A 15,141-nucleotide genomic window follows, 5' to 3' on the forward strand; every position below is an offset into this window, starting at 1 on the left:
CACCAAACAAATGTTAAAATCAGACAAAAACAACCAACTAAAAACAGAAAGCTGTTTTTAAATCATGATTGCATTTATAAAAAGGGGGAAGAAATGTTTCTTAACCAGCTTGACTATTGGGGAAAAGTAATTACCCACCAGAACTCATCTGATAACATGAAGTAGGCTGAAGATCTCAAAAAGCAACACATCCTGCCTCGATCTAAGAAATCCAACAACAGATGATAGAAAGTCTCTCACATCGATCAGTCTGGAGAGGGCTACAGACCCATTCTAAGGCTTTAGGACTCCAGAGAACCACAGTGAGAACCATTATCCACACATGGAGAAAACATAGAGAACCCAAGACCTAACAAAAATACTCCAAGAGCTCATCAATGACTCATACAGGAGGTCCCAGAAGAACATCTAAAGCTCTTCGGGCCTCAGTTAAGGTCAGAGGTCATGATTCAATAATGAGAAAGAAGAACACAAAGGCTCGTCTCACATTTACCAAAAATATCTGGATGATCTCCAAGACTTCGGGGAAAATATTCTGTGCACTGATGAGACAAATGTTGAGCTTTCTGGAAGGTGTGTGTCCTGTTACATCTGGAGTAAAACTAGCACAGCATTTCAGAAACAGAACATTATACCTACACTCAAACATGGTGGTGACGGTGTGATGCTCTGGGGCTGCTTTATTGGTACAGGACCTGGACGACTTGCTGATGAAACCATGAATTCTGTTCTGGCAGAGAATCCTGAAGGAGAATGTCCACCTCTGAATGGCTCAAAAAAGAAAACGGTCTTGGAGTGGCCTAGTCAAACTCTGGACTTAAATCCAACTAAGATGCTGTAGCCTAACCTTAAACAGGCCATTCTAACTGGAAAACTCTGCTGTTCTTGAATGAAATCATTTCTGCAAAGCAGAGTGGGTCAGAATTCCTCCCCAGTGACTCAGTACCAGGTATCAGCTGCTGCCACCGAGGGAGGAACAACCAGTTATTAAGTTTAAGTGTAATTACTTTTTCACACAGGGTCAGACTGGTTTAGATATACGTTTCCCTTAATAAATAAAAACTTTTTTTTTTTAAATTAGGCATCAGTTTTTGTCTTATTGTAGGACATTTGTTAGGGGGTTGATTTCTTTAAAGCACTTTATGGTTTAAATGAAAAAGCACACGTGAACCAAACGGTGAGATGACCCTTTTTACTCCAGACGATGTGCAAACAACAAACGGAAGAACAGACTGTTGTGCCATGCCTTAAGCTACAGTGAAGTGACCCAGAAGCACACACTGTAAACAACACAAACCCATTTCAAAAGGCAGAATACATGGCAACCATTAGTTAATAGTTTAGCAGAAAGAGGAAAACCAGTGAGGCAACAATGTTGCTTTCTAAGAATCCCATGTTTCCCGTTAGCAGATTTAAGGCACTGTGATTTAGCCAAATGTACCTCATTAGTGCAGAACTTCTCAAAAAACGAATCAAACAGATGTGGACAAATCGAATGTTTGCCCACAGATGCATGAAACAGGATTTTTGTACCAGCACTGGCTACAATACTCACTTCCACAGTAGTGGCACAGAACCAAGGGCTTTCTAGAGCAATACTTTCCACAGGAGCACATTCCAAGCCGGCTCGTTTTATGTCTTGTCAAGCACAATTTCCCTTCTACGCAGGAACTGCTGTGAAAGACGTTACAGGTGTGACACAGGAGCCGGGGGTCCACCTTAGCAGGCTCACAGTGGTAGCTGATTGGTTGCATCACTGGGCTTTCTGAATTGGCATCATCGTGGGCAACCAAGGCGGGTATACTGGGGTGGCTGCTGCTGAGACCATCGGAAGCTCTAAGGTTTCTGCTCTGTGGTGACTTCTCAACCAACTCTTTCATTGTCTCCAGAGGGCTGCCAGCTTTTTCTACTTTGTGGTGGCTTACACTGCAATCAGCAAGACGAGCACAGGTGATGGCATGAAAGGCGTCGCAGTCAAAGCAGTGCTGAAGAGGAAGAGTAGGAGCATGAAGGCAACTGCAGCGGTCATTGGCATCAGACTTAGCCATGTCCAGCTGGGGCAGCTCAATCTGCTGTGAGCTCATCTCATCAAACCTTGGCTTTTCATATGACGTTTTGCTTGCACTCCTATTGGCTGAGGAGATTTTTTTAGTGTCTGCCACCAGCAGTGTTGATGGTGGCCTGTTTCTGCGTCTTTGAGCACCAAGCATTGTTTTGTCTTGAAATGGTCTGAAAGAAGACGGGTCCTCATCGTCACTTAAAAGCTCCTTCTGCCCACCATTAACCTGCTCCTCTCTGTAAATATCAATATCTCCATCAATCAGCTCCGTCCCTGCAGGCTGCTTGACTGCAAGTTGTATCTCAGTGTTGTCAAGGGCAACCTGTCAAAAGACACACAATGAGCTTTCAGTAGATTTGTGGTACTAGTCACTCATTTCTGTTCATAACTGTTTAAAGTAGCTAAAGAAAAGCTCGCATATATGAACCAACAATGTCCAAGGACCTGCTGTGGTGCCTTAGATAACTAATGATAACAAGAACATTCAGAATACTTATACACAAATACCTTAGGTCAGCAATTAAACTCCAGTCCTTTGGAAAAGTCTCGAGTTACTTTACATTTTGCCTGAACGAAGCCAAACTTCCTTGAAGCTTTGCAAGGGCCAGTTATATTTTAGAACCCAAACAACCTACAAATCTTGAAATCACAACAGGCAATTTTTCCAGTCGTCAAAGCAAGAAGTAATATTGGAGCACTTTTCTGAATAAAACACCCTCGGGTGGCAGCTAGGTGTGTTAATTACTAGCGGCATATTCTGCTGAGGGTGTAGCGGCCGCGATGCGTGAGCTCCTCTAAATTTGGTCTGCTATAGTGAAGAAAGAACTGAGCCAAAAAGCAAAGCTCTAAGTTTACCTGTGCGTCACCTAAGGTCACGATCAAAAGAATGAGACCCCAGATACAAGCAGCCGAAATGAGCTTTTCCCCGTAGCGTAGCTGTACCCAGAGATTGGGTGAAGAGCTCCATCATCTACTTGGAATGGAGTCAAGGGAGCTGGATCAGGCATCTGATCACTCTCCTGGTGCATCCCTTAGGAGGTTTTCCAGGTACATTCCACTGGGAGGAGACCCTGGGAAAGACCCAGAACCCACTGGATGTACCTGCTACCTCCGCGACCCAATCTCGGATAAGCAGAAGACAGTGGACGGACGGATGGAAAAAGCCCTTTGAGACACCAAACCAAATATGCACTTGTATGTATGTGGATGATGACTTGTACATTAGATCACTATCTGGATTTATGGAAAGGAATAACAAACCTGACGTAAGAGGAAATGTCACAATTTCACATGGAGATGTTTCTGCTGCTTGGAATGGTACAAAAAACCTGACTGCCTACAGGAGACCTTCCTCCAACCCTGAGCAGAATCCTCACCTGGCAAACCAGTTGAATGGCTTCTACTGCAGGTATGAAAAGCAGCAGTTTACACCTCAACCCAACTCATCCACATCCCATTCAGACACTACTTCTTGCTGTACACCAACCACCTCCTACCTTCAGACCCCCTGCCTGCACTAAGAATCTCAGAGGAAGATGTAAACAGGATCTTTCAGCACCTGAAACCAAAGAAGGCCTCAGAACCTGATGATGTCTCTCCATCATACCTGACAGCCTGCGTTGACCAACTTGCCCCATCTTCACTGAGATCTTCAACAAGTCACTGGAGCTGTGTGAGGTTCCCTGCTGCTTCAAATGCTCCACCATCATCCCAGTACACAAGAAACCCACCATCGTAGGATTAAATAACTGGTGTTGAAGCACCTGAAAGACATCACAGGCCTCCTGCTGGACCCCCTGCAGTTTGCTTACTGAGCAAACAGGTCAGCAGATGATGCTGTTAACTTAGGTCTACACTTCATCCTGCAACACCTCGACCACCCAGGGACGTACGCCAGGATCCTGTTTGTAGACTTCAGCTCCACCTTCAACACCATCATACCAGACATCCTCCACCAGAAGTTCACCCAGCTCAACGTCCCAGCCTCCACCTGTCAGTGGATCAACAGCTTCCTGATGGACTGACAGCAGCAGGTGAGACTGGGGAGCATCTTCTCCTGATCCAGATCAATAAGTACTGGTGCCCCCCAGGGGTGTGTTCTATCCCCACTCCTCTTCTCTCTCTGTACACCAATGACTGCACCTCATCGGACTCGTCCGTGAAACTCCTGAAGGTTGCAGATGACACCACTGTTATTGTACTGATCCAGGACGGTGATGAGTCTGCATACAGACAGCAGGTGGATCGGCTGGTACACTGGTGCGGTCAGAACTACCTGGAACTCAGCCCACTCAAGACTGTGGAAATGGTGGTGGACTTTCGGAGAACACCACCCCCATACACCCCTCTCACCATCTTCAACAACGCTGTATCGGCCGTGGACCACTTCAGGTTCTTAGGAACCACCATCTCTGAGGACCTGAGATGGTCTTCACACATAGACACTGTTCTGAAGAAGGTCCAGCAGAGACTGTACTTCCTGAGGAAACTCAAGAAGATCAACCTTCCACAGGAGCTGTTGGTCATCTTCTCCACTGCCATCATTCAGTCTGTCCTGTCTTCATCCATCTCAGTGTGGTTTGGATCATCCACAAAACAGGACAGGTCCAGACTGCAACGAATAATCAGGACTGCAGAGAGAATAATCAGAGCTGACCTTCCCTCCATCCAGGACTTATACAGGTCAAGGGTCAGTAAAAGAGCTGCTAAAATCTCTGCAGACCCCACACACCCTGCACATAAACTGTTTAGGCTTTTATCCGTTTATCCTTTAGATTCAGACAGGACACACTGCCACACTACTTTTATCTTAGGTAAACTAAACCTTTCTAAAACAGATTTTTTGTCCCAGCCACACCGACCATATCCTAAAATATCTGCATCAAAACCAAAACTGATTCTGTATCTCCTGCTCCATCAAAAGGTAGATAGAAACTTAAGTGTCATGATCGATGACCAGGTGACCTTTAAAGTTCATGCTGCCTCTGGACTGTGACACTTCACATTGTTAAACAAAATGAAGCCATACCTGAAACAACATGGCACCCAGGTTCTAGTACTGGTCATGGTAGTGCTAGTCTATGGTCATCCCCCGCCTTGATTACTGCAACCTCCTCCTAACTGGTCTCTGTGAAACCTTTACAAATGGTCCCTGTCTATTTTCAGGGAACTCTTGAAGTCCCAGGTCTTCAGAGAGCATCTCCTACCCATCCGTACCCCCTCGACTGGACTCCATTTCTACACTGTTACCTCTCACAGACCCTGACTAGAGGACTTTCTTCTTATCGTTAGCTTTGATTTTAACTGAATTGTTCTATCTTCATTTCTCAGTTGCTTTTATTGAATTCACACATTTTTCTCCCCTGTAACACTTTGGCAGATTTGCCTTTAAATGATCTGACATGGGTCAGATGTTTTGGGTCCACAGGCTCCTCACAATATTTTTTGGCCCATTCCACCAGACAAAACTGGTTTAACTGGATCAGATTTGTAGGCCTCCTTGCTTGGAGAGGTGGAGGTCCAGCAGGAAGGTGAACCTCCACCCCAGTCTCCAGTCTTCTGCAGCGTCTAACAGGATTGTGCTGATTTTAGCACCATCCATCTTCTTATCCACTGTGACCAGCTTCCCTGTCCCTGCTGAAGAAAAACATTCTGACAACATGATGCTGCCACCACCATGTTTCACCATGGGGATAATGTTCAGGGTGATACGCAGTGTTAGTTTTCCCCCACAGCTTCACGTTGACCAGAATAGTTCAGTTCTGGTCTCCTCTGATCTGAGCTCTTCCTGCGTCTCCTACGTGGCTGGTGAGAAACTTAATAGGATTTCTGCTGACTTTCTTCCAACAATGTTTTTCTTCTTGCTAATCTTCCATAAAGACTAGATTAATGGAGAACACAACTAACACTTGTCCTGTAGACAGATTGTTTCACCTGAGCTGTAGATCTCTGCGGCTCCTCTAGAGTTACCATCTGGCTGAATTGGCTGAATCGTGTTTTTTAGAGAATCAGAACTGTTCCCATCCCTGGACTTGGATGTATGAAAACAAGATTTCATACACAGAAAATCAGTGCTTCTCAAAGAACTGTTGGCTGAAAACGTAACACAGACTACATGATCAGCTGAAGACGATTCATCTCTCAGGTCCTGTTTTGAAGTCTTTGCTCAATTTCTTCCCAGAAGCATGACGTTCAGACATTTCTCATCAGTTATAAATATGTTCTTCTTCCACTTCACTTTCATAATCTTTTACTAAAATGTTCTGTTGGGTAAGGAATCAAATGAAAATGACCAAAAATCTGCCAAATACAAAAGAAAACCTTAAAAGAAGTTTGAAGAAATGTTGAAGAAGACCATTTAGGACCAAGAAGGTTGGGCTCCTGGAGGCAAATGTCAAGAAATTAGAGTAGGTTAAAACTACTTGACAGCACCGGCGTGAGACACCTAACGGACCCCTCCGTAGGTTTGATTCAAAGACTTTCCAACAAAATTACAAACTCATTCCTTAAAGCTGACTTTAAAGTAAAAACTATTTAAGGACATTAGATGACAGCTATTTAAAACGACTGGACGGTTCTAATATAGCCCGGTCCATTCTTTGTAATCCGGGCTGACAGTCAGAAACTCCTGACAGCCTGGAAGCAGAAGCAGGCGTTACTGACGTCGCACCATCATCTACTGACTGATGAGGTTAATAACGAGCAGACATACCTGCAGGCTGTGTCCTCTCTGTCTCCCCCTCACCACACTCAGCTCCCACCGGGCGTCTCCACCGTGCTTCCCCAGGGCGGACAGAAGAAGGAGACACTCACAGCGGGCTACAAGGAAGGCACAAGACAAACGCAGGAGGTCTTCCAGAGAAGCAGGCTCAACTTTGGGCGACCGAAGGCAGAGCTCCTCAGGCCGAGACGGGCTGGGCTGGTACCCTAACAGGCCAAACAGTTTCTCAGTTTGAGGCATGGAGAGCACCGGTGTAATGTAGTGAGTGAAGGTTCCTGAGTACATCTGACAAAGGAAGGTAAAACAGATAGAAAATATTAAATTCTGAGCAGAAATAAAGTTACTGATTCATTTATTTTTTTGACTACCTTGATGACTTTGTACTCCCCCCTCCAGGGACCCAGATACAGATTCAACGCTGCCTGCTCCAGAACCTCAAAGGCTTTCGCGAGGCCCTGAAGCCCGGGTCTGGCTTTGCTTCTCCTACTGTAGGCTGCTGCTGACGAAGCTGATGCTGCAGCTGCTTCCAACGACTCCTCCATCACCCTGAGAGGATCCAGACCAAGACAGTGCATCTCTTGGGGATCCGAGTCCTTCAGAAGCCCTTCCACCTTCATCCACAGTTTCCCATCCTTGCAGGCCAGACAGGAGCCCCGTCCCATGATTTGCTGCTCCAAGACGTGATCATAATATCTCACCAGGTCGGTGGCTCTCTGTCGCAGGGCGCTCATCTCTGACATCCATGAATGAGGACAGAAAAACAAGATCTTAAATCAAAAAATAACAGGAAGGATCAAGGAACAGACAAGGTCACATTACCTCATACAGGAGGTGGGAAATGTATTCACACCCTTGAACTTTTTCACACTTTGTTCCAGTACAACCACAGACTACAGAGTATTTTACTGGGAATTTATGCGTCATGAGGTGGAAGGAAGGTAATTCATGGTTTTTAACATTTTTATACTGATTACTGTTCTCCTTGCCCAGCCTGTCAATCTAGGTGGATGTCCATGTCCTGGTAGGTCTGCAGGTGGTCAATCCTCTCTCCATGTTCAGATGATGGGTTGAGCTCCCGGAGATGTTCAAAGCTTGAGAAGTTCTTGTAGAGCCTAAACCTGCTTTGAACTGAACCAGAACTTCCTCCCTGACCTGTCTGCTGTGGTCCTTGGTCTTCATGATGCTGGGATTGGGGACCCTTTGAGGTCAGAACCAGAACATCTGCAGTTAGACTCATATTAAATCACACACAGTGGACTCTGGTTGCTGATAAGGAGACTTCGGAGGGACTTAGGAGACTGATAAGGGTGCACTCTTGACTGTAGATAAATAGAGAACAGTGTCACAATAAGTGACATTTTAATTTTATTTAGAGGTGTTTGAATTAAAAGGTGGCTGAATAAAGGCAGACCACATTTTTTATGTTTTAATTTGTAAAACTGTTGAAAACCAGGATTTATTTTCCTTCCACTCTACTTTCTGTTGCTCTGGTCCCAAAGTTTCCAGTTTACTGAGCTGTCTTCAGGATGTGACATAAACATATTAGCTTTGGCTGCTAAAAGTTTATAGGAGATTAATTCAGAGATAAGGAACATAAAACCAGAAGCTCAATTTAAAGCTGCCAGATTACCAACAGATAATCTGTCAGGGAACAACTTTAATAATCTGTCAGGGAACAACTTTAATAATCTGTCAGGGAACAACTTTAATAATCTGTCAGGGAACAACTTTAATAATCTGTCAGGGAACAACTTTAATAATCTGTCAGGGAACAACTTTAATAATCTGTCAGGGAACAACTTTAATAATCTGTCAGGGAACAACTTTAATAATCTGTCAGGGAACAACTTTAATAATCTGTCAGGGAACAACTTTAATAATCTGTCAGGGAACAACTTTAATAATCTGTCAGGGAACAACTTTAATAATCTGTCAGGGAACAACTTTAATAATCTGTCAGGGAACAACTTTAATTATCTGTCAGGGAACAACTTTAATAATCTGTCAGGGAACAACTTTAATAATCTGTCAGGGAACAACTTTAATAATCTGTCAGGGAACAACTTTAATAATCTGTCAGGGAACAACTTTAATTATCTGTCAGGGAACAACTTTAATTATCTGTCAGGGAACAACTTTAATAATCTGTCAGGGAACAACTTTAATAATCTGTCAGGGAACAACTTTAATAATCTGTCAGGGAACAACTTTAATAATCTGTCAGGGAACAACTTTAATAATCTGTCAGGGAACAACTTTAATAATCTGTCAGGGAACAACTTTAATTATCTGTCAGGGAACAACTTTAATTATCTGTCAGGGAACAACTTTAATAATCTGTCAGGGAACAACTTTAATAATCTGTCAGGGAACAACTTTAATAATCTGTCAGGGAACAACTTTAATAATCTGTCAGGGAACAACTTTAATTATCTGTCAGGGAACAACTTTAATTATCTGTCAGGGAACAACTTTAATAATCTGTCAGGGAACAACTTTAATAATCTGTCAGGGAACAACTTTAATTATCTGTCAGGGAACAACTTTAATTATCTGTCAGGGAACAACTTTAATAATCTGTCAGGGAACAACTTTAATTATCTGTCAGGGAACAACTTTAATTATCTGTCAGGGAACAACTTTAATAATCTGTCAGGGAACAACTTTAATAATCTGTCAGGGAACAACTTTAATCAGAATTCAGAGATAATGTTTGCTGAAGTTAGCATTAGCTTAGCCATGTTTACACCAACAGCCAATAAAGTTTCTTTTTTAAGTGTTTCTGGGGAAAATGGGACATTTCTGCTGTTCTTACTAGAGCGTTTCTGTCACAAAATGTTTCATGAGAAAAATTACAAATAAGTTGGAAATTTCGGCTGATTTCAGGAATTTCACGTCGTTTAAATAAACAGGAAGAGTTGACGGCGCTGAAGCTAGCTTCTGACTGGGAGCTTCAGTAAAGGGTTATTTCCCTGTTTTAAAGGATGTTCCTTTAAAACCAGCTCTGGTTCAAAATCTGATCAAAACCTTAAAGATCTGATTACAGATTATTTACCTTGGAATGTGTGATTTTAAGCATAAAAAAATCCTTTTTTGGTGCCATTAATTTCCTACTTTGACAGATCAGATATGATCTGGATTTTAAGTTAAAATAAATGAGTTAAACCCTTTAATTCAAACAAAAGGTCACATTGTTGTGAAACACAATATTATAGGCAGCATTATTTTTCAAGTACACATTTCAGTTAAATGCTAAAATTCATATTTAAAACTATTTCCTATTTTTGGACCAGTACAGAGTAAACATGAACTAACAGACTTTTTGTTGAGTTTTGTTTTTCTGCTCCTCTTCAGGCAAATCAAACCTAAACTTCAGCAATAAACCGGGATTATGTTAACAGAAACCTAAACTTAATAGACAAATAATATTCCAGGTTATCATCAGGACGTCTTGAAACTGCAAACAGGAGCAGAAATCCACACTGGAGCAAAACCAGCAGCAAAGAGACTTGCTGGTATCAACACATCCTGGGCCTGATATCATATCAGTTTATGGTGCAGGTTCTGTTCTGGCTTTTGGTCTTGGTTTGCAACCTTAACATCGTCAAGTTACCATCGAGAAGTTACCATTCAACCCAGTGTCACAAACTGCTTCTGAAAGAGCCTCTAATCAGTGCAAAATAATGACCAGTTTAACCAGTTTAACCTGGGTCAGGACAACCCTATCTAAAGCGTTTAATGGCTGAAAAACATCTACTTTTCTCTTCGTTGTGTATTTATAGATCAAATAGTTTACAAACCGTGATCAGCGTTTTAATAAATCAATAGAATAATTTAGTCAAGGTTTGATTAGATTTGAACCTGCAGATGATCAGAATGGATGCCTTGAAACTGTCAAATAGCCTTTAACAAATCACCGAATCGGAGGCTAACTTCGGCGCCGTTTAAAGTTCTACATTCGATCCAAAGGAAAGTTTGTTCCTCCGTTGGACCCTCCCCGAATAAAAGCTCGGTTCTTGCCTGCTCACAAGAAGTTAAGGCTCAGGTTTGACGTCGCCTGGGCTTTGATTAATTATCAAGACAAACACATTTTCCCTTTTCTCAAAGAAATCTTGTTTAAGTGATGCTAACCTTACCTCGCACAATAAACTGGAGGCGAACAGTTCGGATGTGGGTCCAAACAAACAGAAGATGCAGAACCTCACCTGCGAATGGACCTTTTTCAGATGTTTGGTGGTAAAAAAAAAAAAAAAAAAAAAAGAAAACTACATTTCCGTGAACCTGGTGAGGAGGAGGAGGAGGGGCGGCCTCCTTCCTCACTGATGAGGTAAACACTGTCACATGCTTCGGTTATTTCCCAGCAGGGAGCGCTTGGTATGATCACCGGAGTACCCCGCATACACCAAAGGCATAAACCTTAACTTTGATACTCCTAAATAAAATCCAGTGCATCCAAAATCCTTCAGCATAACAGAGTCCAGCTGAGTATAAATGCATCTGTTCCCAGAGATTTGACAGAGTATTAGTGAACAAACAACCTCCAGACAAGGAGAGCATTAATCAGAGAAGCAGCCAAGAGGTAACAGAGGTCTGGAGGAGCAGCAGGGATTCACAGCTCGGGTAAAAGAATCTCTCCATAGGAAAGCTATTAGTGGTGGACTGTACAAACCAGGGCCCGTATCCTCCAAGCTCTGACGCTATTGCCAGGTGTGGTTGACCCTGTTGCCAGGTGTGGTTGACCCTATTGCCAGGTGTGGTTGACCCTGTTGCCAGGTGTGGTTGACCCTATTGCCAGGTGTGGTTGACCCCGTTGCCAGGTGTGGTTGACCCCGTTGCTAGGTGTGGTTGACCCCGTTGCTAGGAGTGATTGACTCCATTGCTAGGTGTGGTTGACCCCGTTGCTAGGTGTGGTTGACCCCGTTGCTAGGTGTGGTTGACACCGTTGCTAGGTGTGGTTGACCCCGTTGCCAGGTGTGGTTGACCCCTTGCTAGGTGTGGTTGACACCGTTGCTAGGTGTGGTTGACCCCATTGCTAGGTGTGGTTGACTCCGTTGCTAGGTGTGGTTGACCCTATTGCCAGGTGTGGTTGACCCTATTGCCAGGTGTGGTTGACCCTATTGCCAGGTGTGGTTGACACCGTTGCTAGGTGTGGTTGACCCCGTTGCCAGGTGTGGTTGACCCCTTGCTAGGTGTGGTTGACACCGTTGCTAGGTGTGGTTGACCCCGTTGCTAGGTGTGGTTGACTCCGTTGCTAGGTGTGGTTGACCCTATTGCCAGGTGTGGTTGACACCGTTGCTAGGAGTGATTGACCCCGTTGCTAGGTGTGGTTGACCCTATTGCCAGGTGTGGTTGACCCTGTTGCCAGGTGTGGTTGACCCTATTGCCAGGTGTGGTTGACACCGTTGCTAGGTGTGGTTGACCCCGTTGCCAGGTGTGGTTGACCCCTTGCTAGGTGTGGTTGACACCGTTGCTAGGTGTGGTTGACCCCGTTGCTAGGTGTGGTTGACTCCGTTGCTAGGTGTGGTTGACCCTATTGCCAGGTGTGGTTGACCCTATTGCCAGGTGTGGTTGACACCGTTGCTAGGTGTGGTTGACCCCGTTGCCAGGTGTGGTTGACCCCTTGCTAGGTGTGGTTGACACCGTTGCTAGGTGTGGTTGACCCCGTTGCTAGGTGTGGTTGACTCCGTTGCTAGGTGTGGTTGACCCTATTGCCAGGTGTGGTTGACCCTATTGCCAGGTGTGGTTGACACCGTTGCTAGGAGTGATTGACCCCGTTGCTAGGTGTGGTTGACCCTATTGCCAGGTGTGGTTGACCCTGTTGCCAGGTGTGGTTGACCCTATTGCCAGGTGTGGTTGACCCTGTTGCCAGGTGTGGTTGACCCTATTGCCAGGTGTGGTTGACCCCGTTGCCAGGTGTGGTTGACCCCGTTGCTAGGAGTGATTGACTCCGTTGCTAGGTGTGGTTGACCCCGTTGCTAGGTGTGGTTGACCCCGTTGCTAGGTGTGGTTGACACCGTTGCTAGGTGTGGTTGACCCCGTTGCCAGGTGTGGTTGACCCCTTGCTAGGTGTGGTTGACACCATTGCTAGGTGTGGTTGACCCCATTGCTAGGTGTGGTTGACCCCGTTGCTAGGTGTGGTTGACCCTATTGCCAGGTGTGGTTGACCCTATTGCCAGGTGTGGTTGACCCCGTTGCCAGGTGTGGTTGACCCCGTTGCTAGGAGTGATTGACTCCGTTGCTAGGTGTGGTTGACCCCGTTGCTAGGTGTGGTTGACACCGTTGCTAGGTGTGGTTGACCCCGTTGCCAGGTGTGGTTGACCCCTTGCTAGGTGTGGTTGACACCGTTGCTAGGTGTGGTTGACCGCATTGCTAGGTGTGGTTGACACCGTTGCTAGGTGTGGTTGACCCCATTGCTAGGTGTGGTTGACTCCATTGCTAGGTGTGGTTGACTCCGTTGCTAGGTGTGGTTGACCCTATTGCTAGGTGTGGTTGACCCCATTGCTAGGTGTGGTTGACTCCGTTGCTAGGTGTGGTTGACCCCATTGCTAGGTGTGGTTGACCCCATTGCTAGGTGTGGTTGACTCCGTTGCTAGGTGTGGTTGACCCTATTGCCAGGTGTGGTTGACCCTATTGCCAGGTGTGGTTGACACCGTTGCTAGGTGTGGTTGACCCCGTTGCCAGGTGTGGTTGACCCCTTGCTAGGTGTGGTTGACACCGTTGCTAGGTGTGGTTGACCCCGTTGCTAGGTGTGGTTGACTCCGTTGCTAGGTGTGGTTGACCCTATTGCCAGGTGTGGTTGACCCTATTGCCAGGTGTGGTTGACACCATTGCTAGGTGTGGTTGACCCCGTTTCTAGGTGTGGTTGACCCTATTGCCAGGTGTGGTTGACCCTATTGCTAGGTGTGGTTGACCCCGTTGCCAGGTGTGGTTGACCTCGTTTCTAGGTGTGGTTGACCCCGTTGCTAGGTGTGGTTGACCCCGTTTCTAGGTGTGGTTGACCCTATTGCCAGGTGTGGTTGACCCTATTGCTAGGTGTGGTTGACCCCGTTGCCAGGTGTGGTTGACCTTGTTTCTAGGTGTGGTTGACCCCGTTGCTAGGTGTGGTTGACCCCGTTTCTAGGTGTGGTTGACCCTATTGCCAGGTGTGGTTGACCCTATTGCTAGGTGTGGTTGACCCCGTTTCCAGGTGTGGTTGACCCCGTTTCTAGGTGTGGTTGACCCCGTTGCTAGGTGTGGTTGACCCCGTTGCCAGGTGTGGAGTGTTAAAGGTAGATTTGGTCCTGGGATCACGGTGGGAACATCTTCCTGCTCTGGATATAGAGCTCAGATTACTGGACTGTTGGAGACACTTTCTATTTATATCTATATTTTTTCTAAATGTATTTTTTAAAGCATTTTACAGTCTGTAAATATTTAAATAATTCTCTATTATATTGTTTGTAGTTTTGTTCCCTTTTTATTCATGGTTATTAATTATTGTTTCTAGTATTTATTGATCCTTCCTAATATCATCTTACTAGAGGTTGACCTTTAACCTGTCCTGCTGCTGAAACTATTTAATTTCCTCCTAGAGGGATGATAAAGTTAATCTTATCTCTATATTAATAATTATATGATTGTTCTAGAAGTTTCTGTTCTCATTAACTCGACTGTTTAGGAGGTGGATCTCTGCACCATGGAGCTGGTACCGTTTTATTCATTCACTGTTGTTCATTGGAGGAGAAGATCTCTCCTTTCTCTCTGTCTTTCCTTCATCTTCTCTGCTTCAGACACTCTTAGGTTCACTAAAGGTCCTCCTCACTAACATCTCCTCAGGGTTAGGAGTCACTTTTGGGCTCACGATTCTTTGGGAATATGGGACCTGGTCGTCAACACCTCTAAGAGCAAAAAGTGATCCTTGGCGTCTGGAGGAGGAAGTCTGACCTGCAGCCCATCACAAAGGTGGTTCTACTAAGTACTGACTCAGAGGGGCTGAATACAAATGCACACCACACTTTTCAGATTTTCATTAGTAAAATATTTTGAAAACCATGAATTATTTTCACGGTGGCGCATTTGGTAGCACTGTTGCCTTGCAGCAAGAAGGTCCTGGGTTCAATTCCCGACCAGGGGTCTTTCTGCATGGAGTTTGCATGTTCTCCTTGTGCATACGTGGGATCTCACCAGGTACTCCGGCTTCCTCCCACAGTCCAAAGACATGCCTGTTAGGTTAATTGGACTCTCTAAACTGCCCTGTGATGGACTGGCGACCTGTCCAGGGTGAACCCTGCCTCTCGCCCATAGATTGCTGGAGATAGGCACCAGCTTCCCCGCGACCCACTATGGAAGAAGCGGTAGAAAATGACTGACTGAATTATTTTAA

The 15,141-nt window shown here is 45.1% G+C and overlaps 1 protein-coding gene across 3 annotated transcripts; it reads right to left on the reverse strand.

Moving 5' to 3' along the window:
• Positions 1-1,177: 1,177 nt before the first annotated feature.
• On the reverse strand, positions 1,178-11,132 carry spata2l (spermatogenesis associated 2-like). Of its 3 annotated transcripts, none has more exons than XM_047354209.1 (4): positions 10,985-11,132; positions 7,148-7,512; positions 6,771-7,064; positions 1,178-2,381 (listed from the first exon to the last, which is right to left on the reverse strand). In XM_047354209.1, exons 2-4 carry the CDS (start codon positions 7,508-7,510, stop codon positions 1,473-1,475), a joined length of 1,566 nt encoding a protein of 521 aa, XP_047210165.1. In that variant the 5' UTR covers positions 7,511-7,512; positions 10,985-11,132; the 3' UTR covers positions 1,178-1,472. The 3 variants fall into 3 exon arrangements, with proteins under 3 accessions (XP_047210165.1, XP_047210149.1, XP_047210156.1); XM_047354193.1 differs by having other exon boundaries at positions 7,148-7,546; positions 10,916-11,116; XM_047354200.1 differs by having other exon boundaries at positions 10,916-11,113.
• Positions 11,133-15,141: the final 4,009 nt, after the last annotated feature.

Source organism: Girardinichthys multiradiatus, chromosome 2 (assembly GCF_021462225.1).
Source record: "Girardinichthys multiradiatus isolate DD_20200921_A chromosome 2, DD_fGirMul_XY1, whole genome shotgun sequence".
Classification (NCBI taxonomy): Eukaryota; Metazoa; Chordata; class Actinopteri; order Cyprinodontiformes; family Goodeidae; genus Girardinichthys; species Girardinichthys multiradiatus.

Bases quoted from the DNA above. Each gene is read 5' to 3' on its own strand.
- spata2l (XM_047354193.1), bottom strand. From the start codon at position 7,519: ATGTCAGAGATGAGCGCCCTGCGACAGAGAGCCACCGACCTGGTGAGA. The intron at 7,065-7,147 runs GTAGTCAAAAAA...TTCCTTTGTCAG, and splicing joins GGGAGTACAAAGTCATCAAG to ATGTACTCAGGAACCTTCAC. The intron at 2,382-6,770 runs GTATGTCTGCTC...GTCTTTTGACAG, and splicing joins AGAGAGGACACAGCCTGCAG to GTTGCCCTTGACAACACTGA.